This window comes from Haemorhous mexicanus, chromosome 11 (genome assembly GCF_027477595.1).
Source record: "Haemorhous mexicanus isolate bHaeMex1 chromosome 11, bHaeMex1.pri, whole genome shotgun sequence".
Classification (NCBI taxonomy): domain Eukaryota; kingdom Metazoa; phylum Chordata; class Aves; order Passeriformes; family Fringillidae; genus Haemorhous; species Haemorhous mexicanus.
In genome coordinates this window covers 13,417,379-13,440,085 of record NC_082351.1, presented here as the reverse complement: position 1 = coordinate 13,440,085, position 22,707 = coordinate 13,417,379, and the positions used below count along the sequence as shown (strand labels likewise).

The following is a 22,707-nucleotide window of genomic DNA, read 5'->3' as shown; positions in this document are numbered from 1 at the left end:
CTGCCACCATGAAATGGGGGGAATAAGCCTTTTTGGGGTTCAGACACTGTGCCCACCTGGCCATCAGCTCTCTGGGGCAGGTTGTCTTCTTGCATGGTGAGTACCAGCCTATGCTCCTCATCCCGAATGAGGATTGACCTCCAGGGCTGCACACAGGGGACCTAGGGCACCTCTTGGGCCTCCCCTGAGCATTTTCCAGCTCCTCCAGCTCTATTTCAGACAGTCAGTGTACCACCCAGCATGCCCAGGACCTGCAAGCTTGCAGGAATCAGCATGTTTGGGGAAGACCACTTTGAGAATGCCAGAGAGGGGATACTCCCCACAAGACTATGGAGGAGGAATACTGCAAAGTCAAAGGGGAGTGGGTCATCCCCCAGCAGCCAGTGCTTCCCTGAGCCCTGAAATGGTCACCAGCAGACCACCAGGCTCTGTCTGACATCCTTCAGCCATTTCAGCCCCGACAGCACACACCAGAAGGACTTTTAACATCAGCAGAGGCTGAGTTTACCTCAAGCAAAAGAAACAGAGAGAGGAGGAGGAGGTGCTTTGCAAGCTTGGGCAGAGGATCACCATTTGCCCATCCAAGTGCTGAAAACTAATCCCCCTTTCCCCCTTTTTATCCCATTGAAAACTTGACAGAACCTCCTAGCGCTTTGCAGTTGAAATTGGCAGGTCTTAAATTAATTGACTGCAATTTTACACAACAACATGTTTAGCTGTGAGCTGGCCCGCAGCCCGCTTGGCTCGCCATCGCTCCCCAGACACTTTTCAAGCAACCTCCAAAACTTCATAACACATCGAAGGCAAGGCGAGCAGGCTGCCAACGTGACCCTCTCCCTGCCAAAAGCCTGCCCTGCCTCCCCTCACCCCCACCCCGACCCTGCTCAGCTCCTCCGGTGTTTTCCCCCACTCTCGTTAATGGCTCGTTAAATTATTCTTGTCATCTCCGAGGATTTTTGCTCCTTCAAATGCTGAGGAGCACGGGGCGGGCTGGGTTACAGGCCCGCTGCTTTACCATGGAAACGGCAGCCATGGGACCAATGCACGCAACAGGAGTGAGAAAAGTCAGGGTGGTTTTTTTATTTCAATCCACCCTGACGCATTCCTGTTCTCCTTCTGCTTAATACCCCAAAGGACAAAACCCAAAGCAAAAGATGGTGATGCAGTGGCAGGTTTGTGATGTCCCCATCCAGGACTGACTACTTGGGATAATGCAAAAATACACAACCCCAGTGCATAGGAACAAGACGAGCGTGCAACCCACCTCCCACCCACCCAAAAAAGCACCATGCTCCTCTCAGGAGAGGGTCGGGGGGGCACCATGCTTCATGTGCAGCCTGCCTGCAACCAAGCCCACAGAATTCAGGGCTCGTCCTGGCTCTCCAAGCTTTTCTGCCTGCTCCCACGAGACACTGCTGCCTTGGCCAAGCACCCCAGTGATGAGTCAGCCCCAGCTCCCAGCCCGATCCCATCCCCAGTGCCGGGCGCCTTTCCAGGGCATGGCCACAGCAGGAAAGCCTGCTCTGACCACACTGCTGGGTCCAGAGCTGCAGGAGGAGAGGGGAGGATTGCTCCGGCTCTGCCGAGCACTTGGGTCGAGCAGCTGATGCTCTGCGAAAGCCAAACTGGGGGTGGGTTGTTTGTGTGATTTCATTGCTTGAAGAAACAGAAACATCCTGTATGTGATTAAGAGCCTTTATGAAAAACACACCAGCACTGAAGCCCACAGCTGGGACCAAAGGTATGGCTGTGGCTGGAAGGCAGCACGCAGCAGGGTTCGGCTTCTCCGGGGCGAGCAGAGCTCCCTGGCAGGTTCACACAGCCACAGCACCCCAGGGATGTTTCAGAGCATGCACAGAAACAGACATCCCCACTAGGAAATCACCTCCCCCATAAAATGTCAGCTCTGCCAGGCCAACTCCCCAAGCTCTAGGGAGCAAGAGGCACAGCAGGGTTACTGACAGCCCACAAGCCGCAGGCGATGGCTGCTCCGGGAGAGGCAGCCAAGGCTCTAACATCACTCTGAAGCTTTCATTCTTTCCTTTATCACCTTCTGCCCCAGGATATCAAAGCACTCCACACATCTCAGGATTGCTCCTCCTTTTGGCTGCAGGCATCACCACCCACGGCTGGCACAGAGAAGAACTGGGAAATGTAGGAAGGAGAAGGGAACTGACCACAATCCACCACCACCTCCCTTCCCCCCGCCCCGCCCCAAAAAAGGGAGAACTTCAACTCCTGCCAAAAACCAGGACTTGCCTGGACTTGTGCAGCCATCACCTCCACAGCCCCTGCCCTCCACTCCAACAGAGCTGCCTCGAGGGAGCCACGCCAGGAAAACACATGCTTTTGTTTAAGGAGCACAGGCTGAGCAAGAAAAAAAGCACTTAAACGTTACACACTCACACACACACAAAAAAAAAAAAAAAAAAAAAAAAGAAAAGAAAATTGAAGTTTTGTAGTTGTTTCTCTCTGGCAAGGTTCAAAATAGGGTAAGGCTTTTGTTTTGCTGGGAGGCTTTAAAAAAAAGTATATTTTACCCAAACCATCCTTGAAACATTCTTGACATTTATTACCAGAAACTTTTCCTCCAATTAATTGCCTCTATACAACTATCATTTTCCTGATGAAAAACAACACCAGAAACTCGCAAGCTATTTAAAAAAACGTTCATTCTCTCTCTGTTTCTGCCTGGTCTCAAGCACAAACAGAATTTGGGAGGTTAGAGGGGTCAAAAACAACAGTTTTGACTCAGCAGTCTTGACCAGTGTGAGCTGCCACCCATGGCAGGGACACTGAGGGCAAGACTTGGAGCTCAGTATATTCTGCAAAAATACCTCTGGTCCTCAGCTATGAGGTGTCACCTCTGGCTCAACTCAGGAGAGCACAGTGGGCCAAGTGTCAGCTGAAAAATCATGTACTTGGAGATCTGGGCTGGGTTTCTAGCCAAGGCTTTCACAGCACAGTGGTGAGGGTGCTCACACAAGTGTGACAGCATGTGGAAGGGGGAACCAAAGCCAGGCAGAGGCGAGTGGGATTCTTCCATCCCAGGAGGGAGGCATCAACAGCCACCCAGGCAGATAAGGTGTTGGGGAGTACCAGAGCTATTTGGATGCTCTTTATCACCTTCATTTCCAAAATAAAGCCCAGTCTCCTTTCAGTATCCCAGGTGAGCAGGCAATGGGGAAGGACAAGCTCAACTGCATGAGGTCTGGAAGGATGAGGCTGCAGAAGGGAAGACAAGTTGTGATGCTGGACTCCATGAAGGGTGGGACACAGATGGGCTCCATCTCTGGGATAAGTGGCCAAAGAGCAGGGGACCTGCTCAAGGCACTCCAAGCAGCACATCCAGCAGGGACCACAGGTGGTGGGAGCCAACCCAGGCTGTGCCAGCCCTGCCACAGCCTCCAGCCAGAAATGCTGATGCTGCCACACAACCAAGTTACCACAATTTAAGGAGCACACCTGCAGATGGGCAGCAGCATCACCTTGCCACACGGCGTGCCCGTAGCCACCAAGGTGAACCATACTCTGAAGCTTGAGCAAGCACATTTACCCCTCCCCATTCCCTGCTCCTCCATCTCCACGCCAAAGGCAGCAATTTTTTGTCCTCTTTTAAAATAAGAAGCCACTGGAAGAAGAAGCCACAGCTCACACATCCTGCATCGAAGCTGACTCATCCCCCTGGGAGAGCCCAGGAATCTCATTCCCAGGTTATGTGCTCCGGCCACAGGCTCACACTTTCCCACCAGCAGATTCGAGGAGGGAAGGAGAGGCAGGAAGGAAACCCCCAGCTGAGACAGGGAGTGTTTATCTCACCTACTGGAAACACATCTTCAATTTTGAGCGTTGAGCGTAAAAACAAGATCTCTTGAGACTCATAAACATACCAAAAAGAGAAGGAGAGCAACACAGTAATCCTGGAGAAATAAAGGGAGAATTGAGTTTGGGAAGTGTCCATCCCTCACAGAGGGGGGGATCAGCTGGCAGGATCCATGCATGCAAGGTGCAGTTTTCAGGGGTTTGGGTCTTTTTAAAGGACTTAGTTTTTAAATAAACCACCACAAGCATCACCCTCCCCCAGGAAACCAGGGCTGGTGGCAGTAAGCCCAAGCCAACCCAGTGTTTCCATCCAGGGGGCAGAGGCTGCTCCCCTCCCTCTGCCAAGGAAGCTGCCAGTACTAGATGCCTCCAAGGTCCCACATCCCAGCATCCTCGCCAGGGATGCTGAGCATTTCTGTGTGGCTGTCACCAAGACACCCACTTTCCTTAACTAATTACAGATGCAGTCACCCTGGCCAAGACACAAACCTATTTCTGGAAACTTTCAAAGAAAAATAAATACATATGTAGAAAGAGAGAGACACACATGCGTGCCTACATCAAACTGCATCATATTTTCCTCCATTAATTTTTTCAGTTGCATTTTGCTCAATAACTACCAATTAATTTTTGACCACTGTTAACAGAAAGCAAAAAGTCAGGGGAACCAGAGAACAGCCAGGCACTGACCCAGCCTCCAAGATCAGCCGGACTGCAAACTGCCCTACAGACCTTAACCTGCCCACAAGAACCTCTGCTGAGCCCCAAATCCATCCTCAGAAGGATTTGGCCATCCTTCAGTAAAAATTTACTTTTAAGTCCTGCTTGGGAGGAGCATCAGCAGTGACATGAGTTCATGAGTTTGGAGGAGCTCAGGTTTCAATTGGGGTTGCTGCTGGGAGGGCTGGGAAGATGCCAGAGGGACAGGGAGGACTGCAGGTGAGAAAAGCCCTGCTGGATACATTTGGATACTGTGTCCTTCAGGGTGAGAAACATGACATGGGGTTCTCCAAGGAAGTGACATCTGTGTGTCTCCAGCTCCCTCCTCCCTGAGCTTCGCTGAAGAACACCACACCAAAATCTCATGTACGTTTAACATCATTCCTTCACCTGTCACTAGTCCAGCTCCCACTCCCACAGCTCCAGAGATCCATCATGTCTAGCAAGGACTACAAGTTGTCCCTAAAAAGGCAAGGAAACCCCTTACCTTGGGAACTGCCTGCCCATGGAGCAGCATTACCAGCATTAAGCCTCCAGCTACAGCAGCACCAGGTTTGCTCTGTGGATGCAGGCACATAATTAAGATCTACAGGGCTCTGTCAATCAAGGGGAGAAAGAAACAGCAGGGAACCCTCTCCTGGGACACAGCAGAAGCCAACACATTGTTGGTGCCAGGATGCCCAAGGGATGCTGGTGGGATGGCACAAATCCAATCCACCCCTGGAGCAAGCAGCCAGTCTCTCCACCCTCCAAACTGCCTCTTCTCACCTGCTTTCATGAACTGCAAACCCCCTAAAGCCAAGCCTGTGCTCTCCCAGTGCAGCATAAATCCTAATTCTTGTTCTAAAGGGAACAGCCTCTTAACAGCCCATGGGATACTGCAGCGCAGGGTGGCCCTGGAGGGAAGAGCCAGCACTGCATGCCTGGGAGATGGAGTGCTACAGGGTTTGAGGCTTCACTCTGGCCCACTAAGGAGACGGGGAGAGGCTGGGGGGCAAAAAACCTTTCCAGGGCTCCAGACACAGGGAGGAAAAGTCTAAGGAAAGCAGAGGGTGTAGAGGACAAGTCCCCTCCTGCTCCAAAACATTCTCATCTAACCCTTCCCTTCAGGCCAAACCACGGAGCTTGAACCCACCGGCTCCACTTCACACTGCAGCAGCATCAGGCTGCAGCATGGGAAAGCTGCACCACAAGAGCACACACAGCCTGGAGAGCAGTGGGACAACCCCCCTCTTTTACCCTGGAGCACCAACCCTTCCCAGTCTATTCCCAAAGAGGGAGTGCCCAGCAGGGTGGAGCAGCATCCCTACTACTCCAGAGCCATGCAAGCCATGCTAGCGCACAAATTGCTTCATTAAATGTCATCGCATTAAGCCAGTTTCATGAATTTAACATTGTCCCCGGACTATTGTTTGCCTGAAAATTAAATTATGGCAACATTTGTTGTTTCAACGAGTCTGTCTGTCAGGGACAGGGCTGGAGGAGGAGATGCAGGCACAGGCAGGGGATTCAACTTCAGCAGTCAGGCTCCTGTGGACATGTGTCTTCAGTGAAGATGGACAACACAGCCACAGCTTCCTTCATGGGGGTGGGAGAAGGGAAGAATCAAGCCCACATGTTGTTTCAACAAAAGCCAACCATGCCAGATGTGAAGACATGAGCCAAGCTGCCTGGAAAGGGAAACTGTCTCTGTTTTGGTGCAAATAAAAGCTCTGATCAGCCCCAGGAGCCACTGGCCAGCACAGAAAAGCATCACCCCATATCTCTCAAGGCACCATGGACCCTGGCTACCTCCACACAAGGAGCTCAGGTTGGCAGTCCAGGGCTTTTTGATCTTTCCAGATTACAAAGCTTTGCCGCATACAGGAACACTCTGAGAAATTTCTCATTTATTCTTCCTTTTCCCTAGAGCAGCTCCTCTCTGCAGTATCAGAAACAAAGGTGACAACCTTTCGCTTTGTAAAGAAAACCACCAAATGAAGCGGACTATAAATAGCACCCAAAACTGACCTGCATCCCCAGCCAAGGGGAATGAAATGAAGACAAGTGAACGAACAGCTTCAAGGTCAGAGAGACTTTTTTATTTCCCCTTCATTCAAGGACTGGTAATTTTTATCCATGCAGGAGAGCAATCCAAAATACATCATTAGGGTTGTAGCTAATAAAAACCACGCCGGCTTTTTTCAGCCCAGCGTTGTTTCCTTTGCCCATACAGGGATTATGGTGGGAGGGAGCTGCTTCCCCCAGCACCTGCCCTACCAGCAGAACCCCTCCTTGCATCCCAGGGCTGAGCACCCTGGTCATGCCAGATCTGTCCCAGCACAAAGCTATCAAACGATGCTGCCCTCAAGAGCACAAAGCGTGGACAAATTAAAGCACTATCACATTATCCTGCCTCTCTCTGCCAGACTGTAGGGATGCTCCCCACTACTTCAGCCCATTCTCTGTCTGCAGAGACCTGGCTTGTCACACAGCACTGCCTCTCTTCCCTCTCTCCAGCTGCTAAATGGCATTAAAAGAACTAAGCATCCATTAAATAAAACTTTCCCACTTGCTTCCCATGTAGACAATTGCTCTCACTGCCACGGGGAGGTTTCGTGCTGGCAGCTGGTCTACGGGTACACAAAGAGCAGGGAGGTGCCAGGATCAGCTCTGGTAGCACAGGCCATCCAGGGAAAGAACCAGAGAGAAAGAGAGGTGTCGTCCCAGGGGTCTGTACCCTCGCCACCACACAGCACCCACCCCAGCTCCTCTATTCCTATTTCATCCCACAATGCTAACCCCATGGGGCACAATTCTGCTGCCTTCCCCATCAGCACCAGCCTGCCATTAGCATTCTTTCTCCTGATCCACTTCAGGAAAGCCTGTAATTAATTAACCAGGGCAGGGGACATGAGACCAAACAGCAGATCTTCCAAGCAGCCTGGGACTGACACCATCCCTCCTGGACTTGGAGACAAATGACCACCCATGTATCAAAGTCTCAGAGATGGATTACAGGATCCAGCAGCCACTAAGGGGCAGCTGGAGTCCACATCCTGCATCCCCAAGTGCCATACCACACCTCCACCTTGCTCTTGCTCTTGATCTATGATGGATTTTCCTCCCAGCCCAGAAGGGAGGGAGGTCAGCTCATGGGGATGTCTGACCTTCCCCACGATCATGTCTCTACCTGAGGCAGGGCTGGAACATGCAGAGACCCAGACAACACTGGAGCTGCCTGAGTTGCTGCTAAGCACACTCCTCCCTCCTCCAGCAGGCCAGGGGCTGAGGGCAAATTCCTCAGGCACCATTAAATCTGGGTTAATGGGCCTGCACAAAGGGGAAGCAGGACACCAGCACTGCCCCTTCTCACCAGGCATACCGTCAGTCCCTGCCTCCCAAACCGCTGCCTTCCTGATGAGCAAAGCCAGCCTCCCTTGCTGCCTTTGGTGGGAGGTAGGGGCCATTCTCCTACCTGAAAAGCCAAAATTAGTCAGTGTTTGTGAAAGTTAGCCAGTGAATAGGCACAATGGCTCCAACAGGAGGGATCCAACAGAGCTGGGCCCTCCCAGCTCATTTCCATTTTAATGGGGTGGCTTTTCCCCCTGCCCCTCCCTTTGGGGCCACCACAGAGGTCCCCAGCAGGAGGCACAGTCCAAAGCAAGAGTCGTGCTCCCGCTCTTCCCAGCAGAATAGAGGTCACAGACAGGGGCCACAGCCCTGCGTTCAGCAGCAGAGAGGTGCAGAAGAAAATGCTGAGCGCTTCACGCTTCAGCAACCAAACCAACCAGCTAGGAGAGAAAACCCACTGCTCACTGCTGGCACAGCATGCCCCCAGCCAGCCAACACACCCCTTTTTCTAATAACAGCACCCAATGAGCATAACCCAAACATTTATGGAGGCTCAGCATCCCCATCAACGCCCCCAAAGATTGCTCATGTGCTCTCTTCTCCCAGCACTGCAAAGCCATGGCCACCAATGCCTTACACAGCCCTGCTACAACAGGAGCAGGAGCAGTGAGGCACACAGCCATAAACTCCCACAGGCTCTTGCTTTTTCTTTTCCCAGTCTTATTTCCACAATACTTCCAGGGTGGCAGCCCCTGCCAGGCACAGGATGGTCTGCAGGGACCAGCTGTGAAGGTGATGGTGCTGTGTTTGGCTGGCACCTGCCAGCTCCTGTGCATACCCAGCAGGGCAGCACTGACTTGCCCCGAGAGGCTGCCAAGCGGTGTTTTGCCCCCAAACCCCTTCGCAGAGCAATTACAGAAGCCAGGTTTACACCTGGTAGCCCTCTGGAAGACACAGGTTGTTGGCATCCACCTTCATCCCTGAGCCTCCTCCAGCTTTCACAAAGCTCTGCTGCCCAAAAGTCACCTTGCCTGACAGGGGTGAAGTGCAGCAGCCACTGTGCTGCCCTTGGGGCTGATGGATGGGGGCGAGGCACAGGACTGGGCTGACGGATGGGGGTGAGGCACACGGCTGCCTGCGGGCGCCCAGCGCCAGGCACAGGCGAGACGTGCACCGTCAGCGCTTTCGGCAGCAAAGGTTGGAGTAGGGCTGGCTGCTGCTGCTGCCTCCCGCCTGGCCAGGAGCCAGAATCCTAGGCCTCGCTCACCTGCCGGCTTTGCACTGAGAGCAGAGCAGATGGGGAGAAAGAAGAGAGAGTTGTGGCTGGTGAGTCAAAAAGCCTGGGGGCACAGAGGGTGGGGGAAGCAGACTTCGAGGGCAGTGAGTCCCCTGACATCTCCTCTCTTTTCCCAAGGCTGTATAAGGACGCTGGAGCATCCCTTGGAGCGCCAGGAGCCTGAAAATGTTCATCCCCATCCATCCTGCACGAGGCAGGAGCAGGAACCCCAGCGGCATTCCCCTCCAGGAGTCACCCCAGGACGAAGCTGGCAGCTGCCTGGAGCCACGGCCTCGCCGCCCCGGCAGATCCCAGAGGCCAGCGGTTCACGATGAATTTCTAATTGTTTCCTCCAACAATGAGACATCCTGTTCAGAGCCGGGCGGCGCAACAAAGCCCAGCGCCGGCGTGCGGGGGCCCCTTCCTGCAGAGCAGCAATGGGGCGATGCCGAGCGCTCCCTGCCACGAGCAAGGGGACGGGAAGGCTCCACCGCCCCCTCCCCACCGCCCCATCCACTTAACACGCCTGCTCTCCAGCCTCCACCTTGATTAAAACAGCTTAACGACTCCAGCGAGAGCTCTCGAGGGGGCGGGGAGCCGCCAAGAGGTATTTGATGGATTCACTTTGGCAACCGTCGGCTACCTTGTCATGCCAATAAAATTATTGCCATTGATTGGGGAGAGGCGTGGGCGCATGCTCCGAGGAGCGCATCTCCCTCACGGGGCCCAGCACCGGTGCCCACGGGGGCTGTAAGCATGTGGGGAGGGGGCTGTGGGTCTCCAGAGCATGGGGTGGGGATGGAGCAGGAGAGGGCACAGGGAAGAGGCAGGAGGAACAAAAGGCCCTTGTGTCGGGCAGCCAGCTGGGAAGAGGCAGCAGCACGGGCAGGAGAGCATTTCCAGGGGCTGCGCAGGGGTCGATGCCTGGGGGAGTCCTCAAGGGTCACCGGCTGACACTGCCAGGGCCAGGGCAGGGTTCATGCCCCAAATGTGTCCTGTGTCCCCCCATACACACCCCAAAAGCAAAGCCAGCCAAGGCACAGGCAGTAAGTAGGGGAGCCAGCAGCAGGGTCACGAGGCGGGCCAAGCCTTCCCGCGCACTCCGGGAGCCGGATTTCACGCGCGAGACACAAAGGGCCCCTTTTCAGCCAGAGCTGCTTTCCCTGAGCACTAAGCAGAGGGTGATGCCAAAGGATCTGTGGGGACAGGGATAGGGACGGGCAGGGTGGGCAGGGAGCCTGGTGGCTTCTTCTCCCAGCTCACATGGACCATGATCGGGTCGTACATCATACACAGGATGCCAACACATGGGGGCTTTTGTAATAGAAGGGAGCCAGCAAGCAACAGGGAAATCCCAAAAAGGCTCTGGTCAGCAGCTTCCTCTCCCCACAGCACCTATTTTCTGTCCAGACACACCAAGGGTTGTGAACACACTGAGGCATCCTTAATTCAAAGCTTTTAGAGAATTCAAGGGGAGGTGCCCGCATAGGCTGCCAAATCTGCTCGCCCAAAGCACCATCATCTCCCTGCCCACAGGACAGGGAGCTGCAGGGGAGCCCCTCAACCTCTCCAGGCTAGGAGAGGAGCACCATGTTCTGCTGGTGGGATGGGGATAACCCACTTAGTGTGGAGAGTTTCTTATTAGTAGTAGTATTATTATTATAAAAGAAGTGAAATCAAAGCAGCCAGACATAGGCCCAGTTCAGCTGTGCTTTCTGTGGGAGAGAATAAACAAGCCGTGGCAAGCGCAAGCCCCAGGAGGGAGCAGATTCCCAAGGGTGACACGATGCTTTCATGCCCAAGGCCAGCCAGTTCCAGGACAGAACAGGAGCTACAGGGATTGCAGTGGTGATGGGGGAGAGAGATAATCCTCAAAAAATGAGAGCTCAGCTGGCTGCAAGGGATGTGTAGTCCGAGGCTACCCTGGCTGGAATGCACAGGCTGCACTGTCCTGTAACCACACCTGCCTTAGGGATCTCCAGTGCCTGGATCCCCCCTGGTGCTGAGTACCTCCTGTAGGGCTGTGGCAGGAGGGACAGCTCACAGCCTCCCTGTCCCACTGCAGCCAGGGACAGCTGTGGGCAGGGAGCCACCGGCTGCTTTGAGAGAGGAACTCAGCTCATCCCCCCAAAAATAACCAGACTGCACCCAAAACTGGGTCAACCCACAAGGGCTACACTGAGCTCAGCAGAGCCCCAAGGCAGTGCCGTGTTTGCATAACGAGGAGCAGATGGCAGTGAAGGAGGTCAGCCGGGTCTGTACTGCACCTCCCAGAATGTCCCACTGCTCCAGCTCCCAGCCGCCAGCCCAGCACGGGGCAGTTACTGCCAGGGACTTGCACCATCTTCAGCACACCCCCTTCAGTATCACCCTTCTTCCCTCCCGCCATACAACACTTCAAGCACACCCAAAATCAAGTCTTTCGCATACGCAGCTCAAGAGCTGACACGGGTGCAGTGTCAAACGTGCCTTTCCAGCACATGACTGAGCACTCCCACTGCAACCATACACACAGCTTCCTATGCACCCAAAAAATATAATTATCCCAGCTTGTCTTTTGTAACTGCCCAATAAAAACATTGCCAATTGAAGACAGGTGGTTTCCAGGAAAAACCCAGGCATTAGGACACAAGCTTCATTTCTCTTTCAAAAACATCCCCTGATATTCCTGCTGCAGCATGCTCATAGCTCACGTCCCCATGTCACTTCCCCATCCACAGCACTCTCAGACTATAGGGTGCAAGGCCAGGTCCCTGCCAGGTCAGGAGTACAGAGGAAGTGGTTCAGTGCCAGCTCCAGCAGTGTTGGAACCCATCCCTGCATTGTTCACCTGGGCATGGCTGGAATTCCCCGAGTGCCCCAGTCCCATGACTGCTGGCACAGAGGACAGCGAGCACGCGGGACCAAGGGCTTTCCAAGCCTGGCCTCTCCACATAACTTGGGATCAGCCAAAGATAACTGCCTGCCCAGTAATGCTGCAGGACAAGCTGAGACTGGGCTGCCATGGGTTCTGCTGCTGCAACTCGCTCAGCATCCCAGGGGTTGTGACCCCCATCCCTCTGGTGCCTCCACATCCCAGCCCACAGCCCCTGACCCACAGACAGTTTTGCAAATCTGACATTGCCTGCAAGATCCTTCCACCCCCCCCAAAGCTGGGGTCTCCCTGCAGCTGTGGTGGCAGCAGGTGCTGCCCAGCACCCTGCCCTCCCGACAGCAACTGTTGGTGGCAGGGCTGGGGAGAGGCTGCAGGGCAGCCACTGGCTCGCGTGGCTTTTTGGGGGGACAAAGGGAGGCTCTGTCTGCATGCAACACTCTGGACAAATGCTGGGCATGGGAGCTGCCATCCAAGGAAAAGCCAGACACAGCAGTGACTCTGGCCTGACCTTACCCCGGCCCAGATGGCGAGATCGGTGCCCCTCAGCAGAGCAGCATCCATTACAGGGCTCCTGGGGGTGGGGAGGGAAGCCCCCAGCTGTCAGCGCAGCCCTTCCTCTCCCAGAGGAGATGCCAGGGCTCCTGCAAAAGGCAGGGGGGACAGCAGGCTGCACCAAGCCTAGTGTGGGTGTTTGCCAAGGGGACAGTGGGAAGCACCAACAGTTTAAAAGCAGAGGGATTGCAACCACTGCCAAAGGTTGCACCCTCCCACACACATCCTCTCTGCCTGGAGGAGCCACCTTGGCTCCACTCTGCTGAACCCCTGCCAGGTATCGCATCCGCTGGCCGGGGACACGCTGGTTCCACTCAAAGACAGGTCAGCAGCCCCTCCTCGCCCTCCCCTGCCTCCGGCCCTGGCAGCCAGGCAGCAGGATCAGGTAGCTGCTGAGGCAGCGCTTTGCCAGGCAGCCCCTGCCGCAGGAGGGCTGGGCTGCCCACCTCAAGGTCACTGCAGGGACAAGGAGAGCACCTCGTGGTGCAGGACTTGGAGCCTGTAAAGTGCCCCCATGCTGCCATTAGAGAGCTCTGCAACACCAGGGGATCTGGGGGCTCCAGGCAGGGTAAGCCTATAAAACCTACCTAGCATTCTAGCACTGAGACAGAACTGAGACCCATCTCTTGATTCTCAACAGCTCCATGTCCTCATGCCCTGCAGGGCCAGAAAGCCACACCAGCTCTTTGGGGCACCAAGTTCAAAACTAGGAAAAACAAAGCTTGAGAAAGCCCTGCAGGGAGGGAGGACACTCAAACCACACCTGGGCATCAAGTTCAAACTGCAGTCATGGCTGCGGCATGCAGCCCACACACCAACAAGGCACACACACTAGTTGATCCCTTCCAAATGGCTCTGAATGTGCAAAGACCAGGGGAAAATTAAAAAAAGATAAGAAAGAAGAAAAATCCAATTTGCCATTCAAAAACCCACCACCAGCCCCTCTAGGTAACTGAGATACTAGAAGTGTAACACTGTCCCTGTGGCTTTTTGAACCCTCTTCCCACATGCTCCTCCCTTCCCATCACCATCTAAAAGCTCCCATCTGGAGCCCAGCGGCAGGAGAAGCCTGCAGCAACATGACACCAGTCCCTCTGGATCCCTCATTGATCCGGAAGGGAGGACGAGCTGCCTCCATCCCGACAGCCCTGCCACCACCCTGCACCCTCCAAGGACTGCAGAAAGACAAGTAGAAGGTGTGGGGCTAGAGAGGACCCCTCCATCATGCCCCCCACCCCAACGTGTGCTGCCCATGCCCCAAAAACGCTGCTAACAGGCAGGGGCACAAGCAGGTTTGTCAGGGGTCATGGGGGAACAGGGGCAAGTAGGACATACAGGGACTACACAACAGCATCCTGCTCCAGATTCCTGCCAGGGAAACCACCCTGCCTCCTGCAGGGCACCCTGGCTACACAGGCCAGGAGATGTAGCAAAAATGCAGAATGCTGTGCCCAAAACAGAGTGCTGAAGCACCTTACAAGTCACAGAGAGATGGGCCAAACCCCCAGCCAAGCTCTGGTCCATAGCAGGAACCCTACCAGGACCTTCACATGGCCTCTCCCTGGCTGAGGATGTGTTAATGGAAGCTATGTTTACACAGGGCATGTACAGCTGTAATTACAGGCATGATGTTATGATAACAGGAAATCCGTGCCCTGTGGAGATGCAGGCAGAGAAAGGCACGCATGGAGCTATTTGCTAATTGCCACAAGCAGCCTTTTGTGCCCAGGCAGGGTGCAGGAAGTGAAGGCTCCCCCCCTCGCCGGGCTGGAGCCATCAACACCCACCCCTGCCCACCCTGCCCAGGTCAATGAAAAGGCCAGATGGACAGCGGCTCCAGATGGACAGAGCCTGACTCGTGGCAGCTCCAGGGCAAGCCCACCTGCCCCCACAACATGACAGGATGGGTTCTGAACAACCATCAGCAAGGACTCACCTTCCTTATCATAACCCTTCCAAAAGAGCAGAGGCTTTATAAATTCAGTTGGCAGAGAGAAGCAAGAGGAAATTTCCCCTCATGAGCCCTTTGCACATTACCCCAAATATATCAAGTCACTCTGTATGGAAGCCCAGACCAACCAGTGCCCCACAAAAGGCCAGTCAGGCAAGGGTCATCCCTCCCCATCAGCACCACTGAGGGCTTTCCTACCTTTTTGATCTTCCCGCTCCGCGTGCCTGCAAAGACAACAGTTTGTCCTCTGTAGTCATAGGCAGCCACCGAGGTCATGCCATCCTCCTTATCCACAAACAGAGGGGTCCCCTCGATGGTGACAGTCCCTCCCAGGGGCTGGTTAAAATCCTGGCCACAGAAGTTGTCGTCAATCTGCAGCGGCTGTTGGAAGAAAGCAGAGGAGAGATGAGCTTTTTGCCAATGCCTCAACACGTTGGACCTCACAGATGACAATCAGCCATCTCTTACTTTCACCCCCCAGCTACAGCACCTTTGGCAGCCTCTTACTGCAGCCATCCCACCTCACCAGCCAAGGGAAGGCATGGGTTGCCATTTCCCTAACATTCCCTACACACTGATGTAAGACACTTGGGACAGATGCACTGCATCAGGCCCTCTCTACATTTGAACAGGCTCTGCAGACCAAGACCAAGGCTCTCTGTCGTCTGCATCCTACAGAGCAGCACTTACAAACACAGCAGGAGCCAGTGGAGCATCCCAGCTCCCCCCTCCATCCCTGCCAGTGCCATCTCAGACACGTGGGATGCCAGCACAAGCTCCCCACCACACACACATTCCTCTCCTCCTCATCCCAGTACTAGTTTCAAAAAAAAAAATCAGCTTGGCAGCGAGGCAGGAGGGGCTGAATCCTGCACCCCAGCCTTCCCCCAAAGAAAAAACACTTCCCAGATGAGGCCATGCCAAGGCAAACAAGTCAGGACTCCTGGAAGAGCTTCACTTCACATAGCAAAGCCTCCAGCAAACACATTACCCACCTGCCAGCCCTGTTCCTCCTCCCTCAGGAACGTCTTCGGGAAATCCCCACATTTTTTCCATGCTGCCTTGCCCCAGACAAGGCGCCTGGCTCAGCCAGCTGCCTCCTCAGTACAGCTCAAACCCACAGATCTGGAGAAGCTTCTGCAAGCTTTCCCTCTGCCTGGGGAAAGGCAGAAGCAGGGCTGCACTGGCCTCTGTCCACTCTCAGGGTTGTGAGAGCATGGACTTCCTTCAAGGACGGTGCCATGATGGGCAAGGCAAAGACAAGGGAATGCCCCCTGTGAAAGCTGAGATGCAGGCAAGGGAGTGGGAGCAGGACCAGATCCACAGCATTCACCCCTACCTCGAGCATCCTCACCTGACCTGCAGAGCAGAACAACAGACCCCGGCCACAGCTGTCTGGCCTGGGGGGCACATGGGCCTCCCAGTGTTCCCATATGAGGCAACAGCCTCACATGGTCACACAGCACCAGCAAAATCCCCGCTCTGTCCCAGGCAGTGAAGGGCTTTGCCAAAACCCCAAGGGTGGCAGCAAGCCTGGATGCAGGAGGGTAAAGAGGCAAGGCAGGCATGGCTGACAGGGAGACAGCCTGCTCCGGTCACGGGATTCTTCCGCTTCACAAGGCTCCTTATATAATTCTGAATTTAAAGGGGAGAGAGGTTTTTTGGCAAGCAGCAGGCTCCAAATGCATGCCAGTCCCCAAGGGGTTTTAAATCCATACCGCATGTGCACAGAGCATATGGGAAAATGCCGAGCTCCCAAGCTCCACGTACGCAAGGGCAGTACAGAGCTCTGTAATTCCCACTCATCTCTGCCTGGGAAGCGAGGATCAGCCCAGACCAGCTCCCACCAACAGGCACCCATGTGGAGGGGAGAAAACACAGCACTTTTCTGTGCCCCAGAACAATACACTTGCAGCTTCGATGGCATTGACCTCCCACAGCCATGGCAAGGCTGCTCGCCCTCCTCAACATGCCACTATTCCAGCTCCAGGGCCAGTGGTCCCAATCCCTGCAGTTCCTGCAGCAGGAACTCAATGCTGTGTCAGCCTTCCAAAAGGGAAGGACCAGTCACACTCAGCCCACCAGGCACTCCGGGGATGCTGGGCTGCCCCCTCAGTTACTCCAACTTCTGGTTTTGGGTGTTAAGCTAATGTACAAAGATCAGCTCCCTTCCCTGCCTGACTGTTGCTCATCCTTCCCTGAACTAGGGGAACTCTGACAGTCATGACAGACAGGGGAATCCCCAAAACAGGAACATGGGGCACTGCACATCTCTGCAAACACAAGATAAAGAGGGAAGGGAAATCACAAGCTCTGCACTCATCCTCTGAATGCCAGCCTTGCCCTCTCCTATCCATTGGCTAACATACACACTAAGCGTCCTCCTCTGCATTATGAGAATAGGAATTTTAAAACAGCAGATCCTAGAAAATTATCTTCCTAATCACAGAGTTAGATGTGAGCAATGCTCCAGCCAATACACAGCTCCCATCCAAATACCTGGGATTTCTCAGCTGTTTTGCTGGGGAAAAGATTCTGTCCCCCACAGCCCAAATAAACCCCAGCACCTCCCACCCAGCCATCTGCAGTAGCAGAAGGGTTCAGGGCAATGCCACAAAGGTATTGCCCTGGCACCCCTGGGTGCAGGTTCTGCTCTCTCTGAGCTCAATCTGCAGCTTCCCCAACCCCACGGCTGCTGAATATGCAAGAGGAGAGATGTTTATGGTGTTTACTGCTCTCTGCTTTGTCTCAACATACTCTCTGGGAAATGACAAATACAGCTGCGCTCTGGGACCGAGGAACTCCCGCCGCCGCCATGCCGACACCACCTCGATAAATAATTACGCCGACAATTAGCTCATTAACAGCAAACTGCCTCGTTAGGGAAGCGCAGGCGGCACAGAGGTCGGGCCAAGGGCGGCAGTGCCAGGGTTATGGAACCCACCGACATCCCTGGCAGATGCGGGCTGCGGGGAGAGGCAAGGCAGAGGGACGGAGGGCAGGATGGACAGAGGGGGACAGCTGTGCCCCAGCCGGTGCTGGCAGGGACAGACACACCACGGCACGCGGGGGCCAGTGACCTTGCAGCGTTTGAGCCTGCGGATGCTGGGATCTGCAAGAGACACGGGGATCGGCAGGAGGCGTCGGGATCTGCCCACTCTCGCATTTGCATGGGGTTTTTGCAGGGACCACAGCCTTCAGCCTATTGCAATTGGGGGGTTGGGGTTTTTTATTACTTTTATCTTTTGTTTTTATTTCCATGCTTTTCTTTGGCACTCCTCTCAGTTGCCCCTGGCTCAGACACCCTAGGGCAGCTATCTGCATAGCACAGCAGTCTTCTCTCTCCCAGCACTATTTTTTCCTCCCCAAAACAGGGTCAGGAAATTCGGATTTCCTGGGGAAAGGGACCTGAAGGAGAGGGAAAGCAGGCCCACAGCACCAAGCGAGCAGGAGCGGGTGTCTCCTGATATGCCTTGTCTCATTGCCTCTCTTCAAGCCCACTTACGAAAGCAATGAGGGAGCAGACAGCACGACAAGGCTCGCATCACTCAGCATTATTAATTAGCCAGTAATTCGCCAGTTAACACCATTATAGGCTCACCCCATTCCCCCTGTGCACCTCCAGGGGCTGTGATGGAGGATGTGGAGGGATACAAAGAGCCAGGGAGGAGGTTGCAGGAGGCTGGTACAAAGTGCCAGGCTGGGATGCCAGGCCTGTTGTGCATTAATCGCTGCTCAGGAATAATCCGAGTGTGGTACCGTTTGTTACCACCTGCATTTCTCTGGCTGCCCCGGAAAGGATTTGGCTTATCCTGGCCCACTTTCAGCCAGTTTGTCACCAGCCATTGTCCTGAGCCAGCAAGCTGGGCAGCAAGCCTTACTGAGGAGTCAAAACTCATTTTCTCCCTGGGGTAGCCCAGAGAAAGTTGATGCCACATCCCGCTGGCTCCAGGCACTGGCTCTGCCCACACTGCCAGCCCAGGAGTCAAGGGCTGCAGGAACTCTAAATAACGCCCTGCTGCAACATCTGCACTCCAGCTCCAGCCCTGTGCCCTTTCCCAGCCCCGCTACACCAGCCCTTGCTCCCCCCAGTCTGGGGACAGGAGCACTGGGCAGATGTGCTGAGCACGTCTGGCCCCAGGCACAAAGACCTCCCAGTCCTGTGCTGAACAGGGGAAGAAAAGAGCCTGGCTGCACAACACCAAACCCCTCTGAGTGAAACCTGGGAGCAGCAAAGCCTCTGGAGAGGGTCAGGGGCAATTTAGGCAGTGGGGCTGGCACAGGGAAATGGCCTGGGTGCTCCCACAAGGTGCCTCTGCTGCATTTGTAAGTCCATGCTCAGGTCTGAGTGCACCAGTGTGAGGAGTCTTCCTACACAGCCAGCTCACTTCCCCTTCCCACTTCCAGATCACTGGATCCCAGAAGGAGGGAGAGAGAAACGGGAAGCAGGAATTCACTCCACTCACCAGCACTGGAGAGGAATCACTAACATCTCCTGAGCTATCTGCCAAGCCTGGTAGCCTCTCCTCCCAGCTCCAGCACCAGTTCTGGAGGCTCAGAGCTACCCTGCAGCACTGGGGATGAGTATCCACTGGCCCTGCACTATTTGAGATCTGGGAGTGCAGTGCTGACAAAACCTCCTCCAGCATGGGCCAGCCTCAGCCCCTTACTGCCATGAAGGAGCACAGCAAGAGAGCTCCTTGCACATTTCCATATGGATGGGGTGTAAATCTCAAACAACCAATGACTTGAGCAATTATATTTTGCCTCCTTATAAATTAAAAAACCAGTATGTCCTTTATTTTCTGGCCACTCCTCAACACCAAGAGATGGTGACCCACCCTGACCGCCCTGACCCACTCCAGAGGTGGCTTTATTTTATTAGGGTCACAGAAATTCCTGCCAGAAAGAGGCTACCTACTTCCAGTGGTCTGGTTTGGCCTGTGCTCAACACAGCAAGGAGCTGAGGGCTTGACTTATGATCCAGTCATGTCCTGCCCCGCTCTGCCTGGCAGCTGGAAAAGGACTGGGACAGAAAACACCACCTGGTTCCCCTGGAGAAGGGTGTCTCTCCCCAGCCCAACTCTTACAAAAGCAGGAGCCTCCCCATCATGGCACACATCCTTCCACCCCACAAGAGCCATATCTGCAGGACCCAGAGAGTACCTTGAGATCCACTTACTCCCAGGGGCTGGCCACCAGGCAGCAATCCTAGGACCAGGGTTTAAAACCATCCCTGCAGCAGGGCAGATCAGCTTCCTCAAACCCGGGGATGTGGGGCACTGGGAGCAGCAAGCCAGGAGTGCAGGAGGCAGCACTGAGCAGTGAGCAGCTCCACACCAGAGCCAGCAGCTGCACGGCCCAACAGGCAGCCGTGTAACGATTTCATCATTTTCCAGCAAAATTGAATTAGTTCAAAGCCAAAATCTGATTTGTGAGCCCAGCGCTCTTGACAGCAAACCCTTTACTTTGTCAGGCAGCTGTTAGCTGTCTCCTTCAGAGCAGCGGTGAGGACGGTGGGAGAGAGGGCAGGGCTGCTCCACAGGGACACCCCTGCCTACCTGCCTGCACCCAAAGCTCTGCTTGAGCACGCCTGGGGGCTTGCTGATGGGTGCTGAACACCAACAAGCTGGACTTGGGGGAGGTGGGTGATAGCAGGTGGGTCAGGACCTCCACCAGACCCTCCCAAACACACACACCAGCAGCCCAAGCCTGCCTCAGCCCCACATCTGACCCTACTCGGGGACTATCCAGCCTATGACCTCTCCGTCGCCTGGAGCTGTAGCCTCCAGCAACTACAAGTGGTTTGTAACATTGCCCAGAAAAGAATGCAGTAACAGTAACAGCTCAATGAGAAAACAAACCCCGAGAGCCAAGCTGGGAGGTCCCCTGCCCACCAGGACTCAGAGGTCCCACGCTGAGCAGCTGAGACACCAGAAGGGAGCAGAGGCACCCAGGTGAGAACCAGGCAGGACAATACCTCTCTGGGGACAGAGGGGAGGGCTCCCTCAGTTGGGAATCACTGCTCCAGGACAGCAGCACTCACTTCCTGCACCCTTGGATGACAGTTTGCACTGGTCACTCCCAAAAGCCACTTCCCTGACAGTGCCTTGTACCCTCCCAGCACCCCATGGAGAGGATGTGGTGCCTCCACGCTGAACATCTGACCAACTTCTGCTGGGACCACCAGCCTCTCCACCTCCCTCCATCAGGTCAGTGCTCCCTGTCCTGCACATCCTGCTGCTTCCAACACCTTCTGCTTGGCCACTGCCAAGCCCCAGGTGACACAACACCCACAAACCCATCTGCAAGGGACTCCACAGAAGAGCTGCAGCAGATGCCCTGAGGCCTGAGCATCCCACCCTCCCAGCCCCAACTCACTGACACTGCTTATATCCACAGGGAAAACACAGCTCAGGTCAAATCACTGGGAAAGGTCCAGCTAGAGAACACCACCAGAAACCAGAAACAGTCTGGCTTGAGTAAAGACAGGTGGGAACTCACCGAGTTGATGCAGCCCAGCTCCTTATTCAAGAGCCAGGGCAGTGAGAGTTTCCCTTCCCCTCTGTAGCATGACTGGATACGCTCCTTGATCTTATCCTTGATCTTCTTCAACGTGAAGAGGCAGAGCACAGACTCCTTGGGAGGCTTAACCCTATTTTTCTGGCCCTGGGAGAAGATGGTGAAGAGGATATCCTCCTGCTCTGAGATGCCCAGGTACTTGGCCAAAGCCTTGCCAGGCTTGGTCAGGTAGGCGTCCTGGATCAGCCGGTACTCAATGCCGTCCTGCACGCAGCCAATGGGGAATTCCACATAGGAGTAGAACTTGGGGTCATCCACACAGAGGCGGACGATCTTGGAGGTGAAAAACTGCTCCCCAGTGGAGTCAGGAGAGGTCAGCTGGGTGTCCAGCTGCAGGGTCAGGTAGTAAACAAACTGCTCGCTGCTGAAGCTGTAGATGTAATAGATGTCAAAGGTGGGGAACTTGGAGAGTGTATCCGAGGGGATTTTGAGCTGCGAGGAGACAAACTCATCCTGGTAGACAAAGCCAAACATCTCCGCGTTCTCCTCGTTGGCCATCAGCTTGCGGCTGGAGAGAGTGGGGAAATACTCCGACTTCCCATCAATGGGCGTCCCGATGAAGAGCTTGTTCTGCCCGTTCAGCACCTCGATGATGACACCGGACATGGTGCCCGACTCGTTGACACTGGAGAGGTAGTGCTCCTTGCGGTGGTGGGGCTCACCCAACTTGAAGAGGTCATCCAGCCGCAGGAACTGGCAAATCCCCTGGGAGGCACTGCCACAGGCAATCAGCCGATTCCCCGAGTAGTCCACCAGCAGCAGTTTGTTCACGTTGTTGGTCGTGACCAGCCCGTGTGGGCAGGATTGGACGCTGGGCGGAGGGTAACACTTCTCATTGTCCTCCACGGGCCCCGTCACGTGGGTCCGCAGGAGTGTGAGGTTATTGGAGAGCTTGTAGATCCGATTGACAGCCCCCACGTAGACCTCCCCAGTTTTGTTATGGACCACCAAGTGTGTCAAGCTCCAGTCTGTAACCGGGAAAGTCCTAAAGGGAGATTTGGGGCTGCCTTCCGCCAGCGGTAGCCAGGTGCTCCCCAAGAGCAGCAAGGTCCAAATGTGGATGGACAAGTGGTGCTTGAGCCAAAGGAGCCACATTGCAGCAGCCTCACATCCAGTCAAGGCCATGCCCAAACCCAGCCACAAAATAAATAGAAACAAACCCAAACTAAAGGGATGGGGGAGGGAGGAGGAGCTAATGGGAAACACTCTCCTCTGCTTCCTCTGCGCTCAGCATTCAGGGAATCGTGGGCGTGGCCAGTCCAGTCAACCCTAGAGGGAGAAAGACAAGAAAAGTGGGGTTAGAAGGTTTTCCTGCAGTCTCAAGCATGTTCCACCCCACCCAGAAGACTCTGCTGCTTCACATTTTTCTAGCAGGCAGAGGAGACCCTGACCTGCTGCCCCAGTCCCACTCCATAGTGGTGCTGGAAATGGATGCAAAATCCCAGTTAGCAGCAAGCACAGCCCAAGTCCCTACACAGAGGAGGACCCCAAAAGCACCTTTTAAAGGAGTTGAGAGAGCCAAGAGCCCTGGCATGTTGCCGCTATCTTGCCACCTGCCTGCCAGGGGGGGTCACGGGCAGGAGGGGTTGGAGGGAG

The 22,707-nt window shown here is 54.7% G+C and overlaps 1 protein-coding gene across 3 annotated transcripts in view; it reads right to left on the bottom strand.

The window, feature by feature from the left end:
• PLXNA1 (plexin A1) overlaps positions 1–22,707 on the bottom strand; it is a 116,327-nt gene that overhangs the window by 80,117 nt on the left and 13,503 nt on the right. For all 3 annotated transcript variants that reach the window (XM_059856540.1, XM_059856542.1, XM_059856541.1), the window contains exons 2-3: positions 21,034–22,380; positions 14,728–14,910 (exon numbers count right to left, since the gene is read on the bottom strand). In XM_059856540.1, coding sequence (XP_059712523.1) covers positions 14,728–14,910; positions 21,034–22,236 — 1,386 coding nt within the window. In that variant the 5' untranslated portion in view covers positions 22,237–22,380. The remainder of the gene's footprint in view (positions 1–14,727; positions 14,911–21,033; positions 22,381–22,707) is intronic.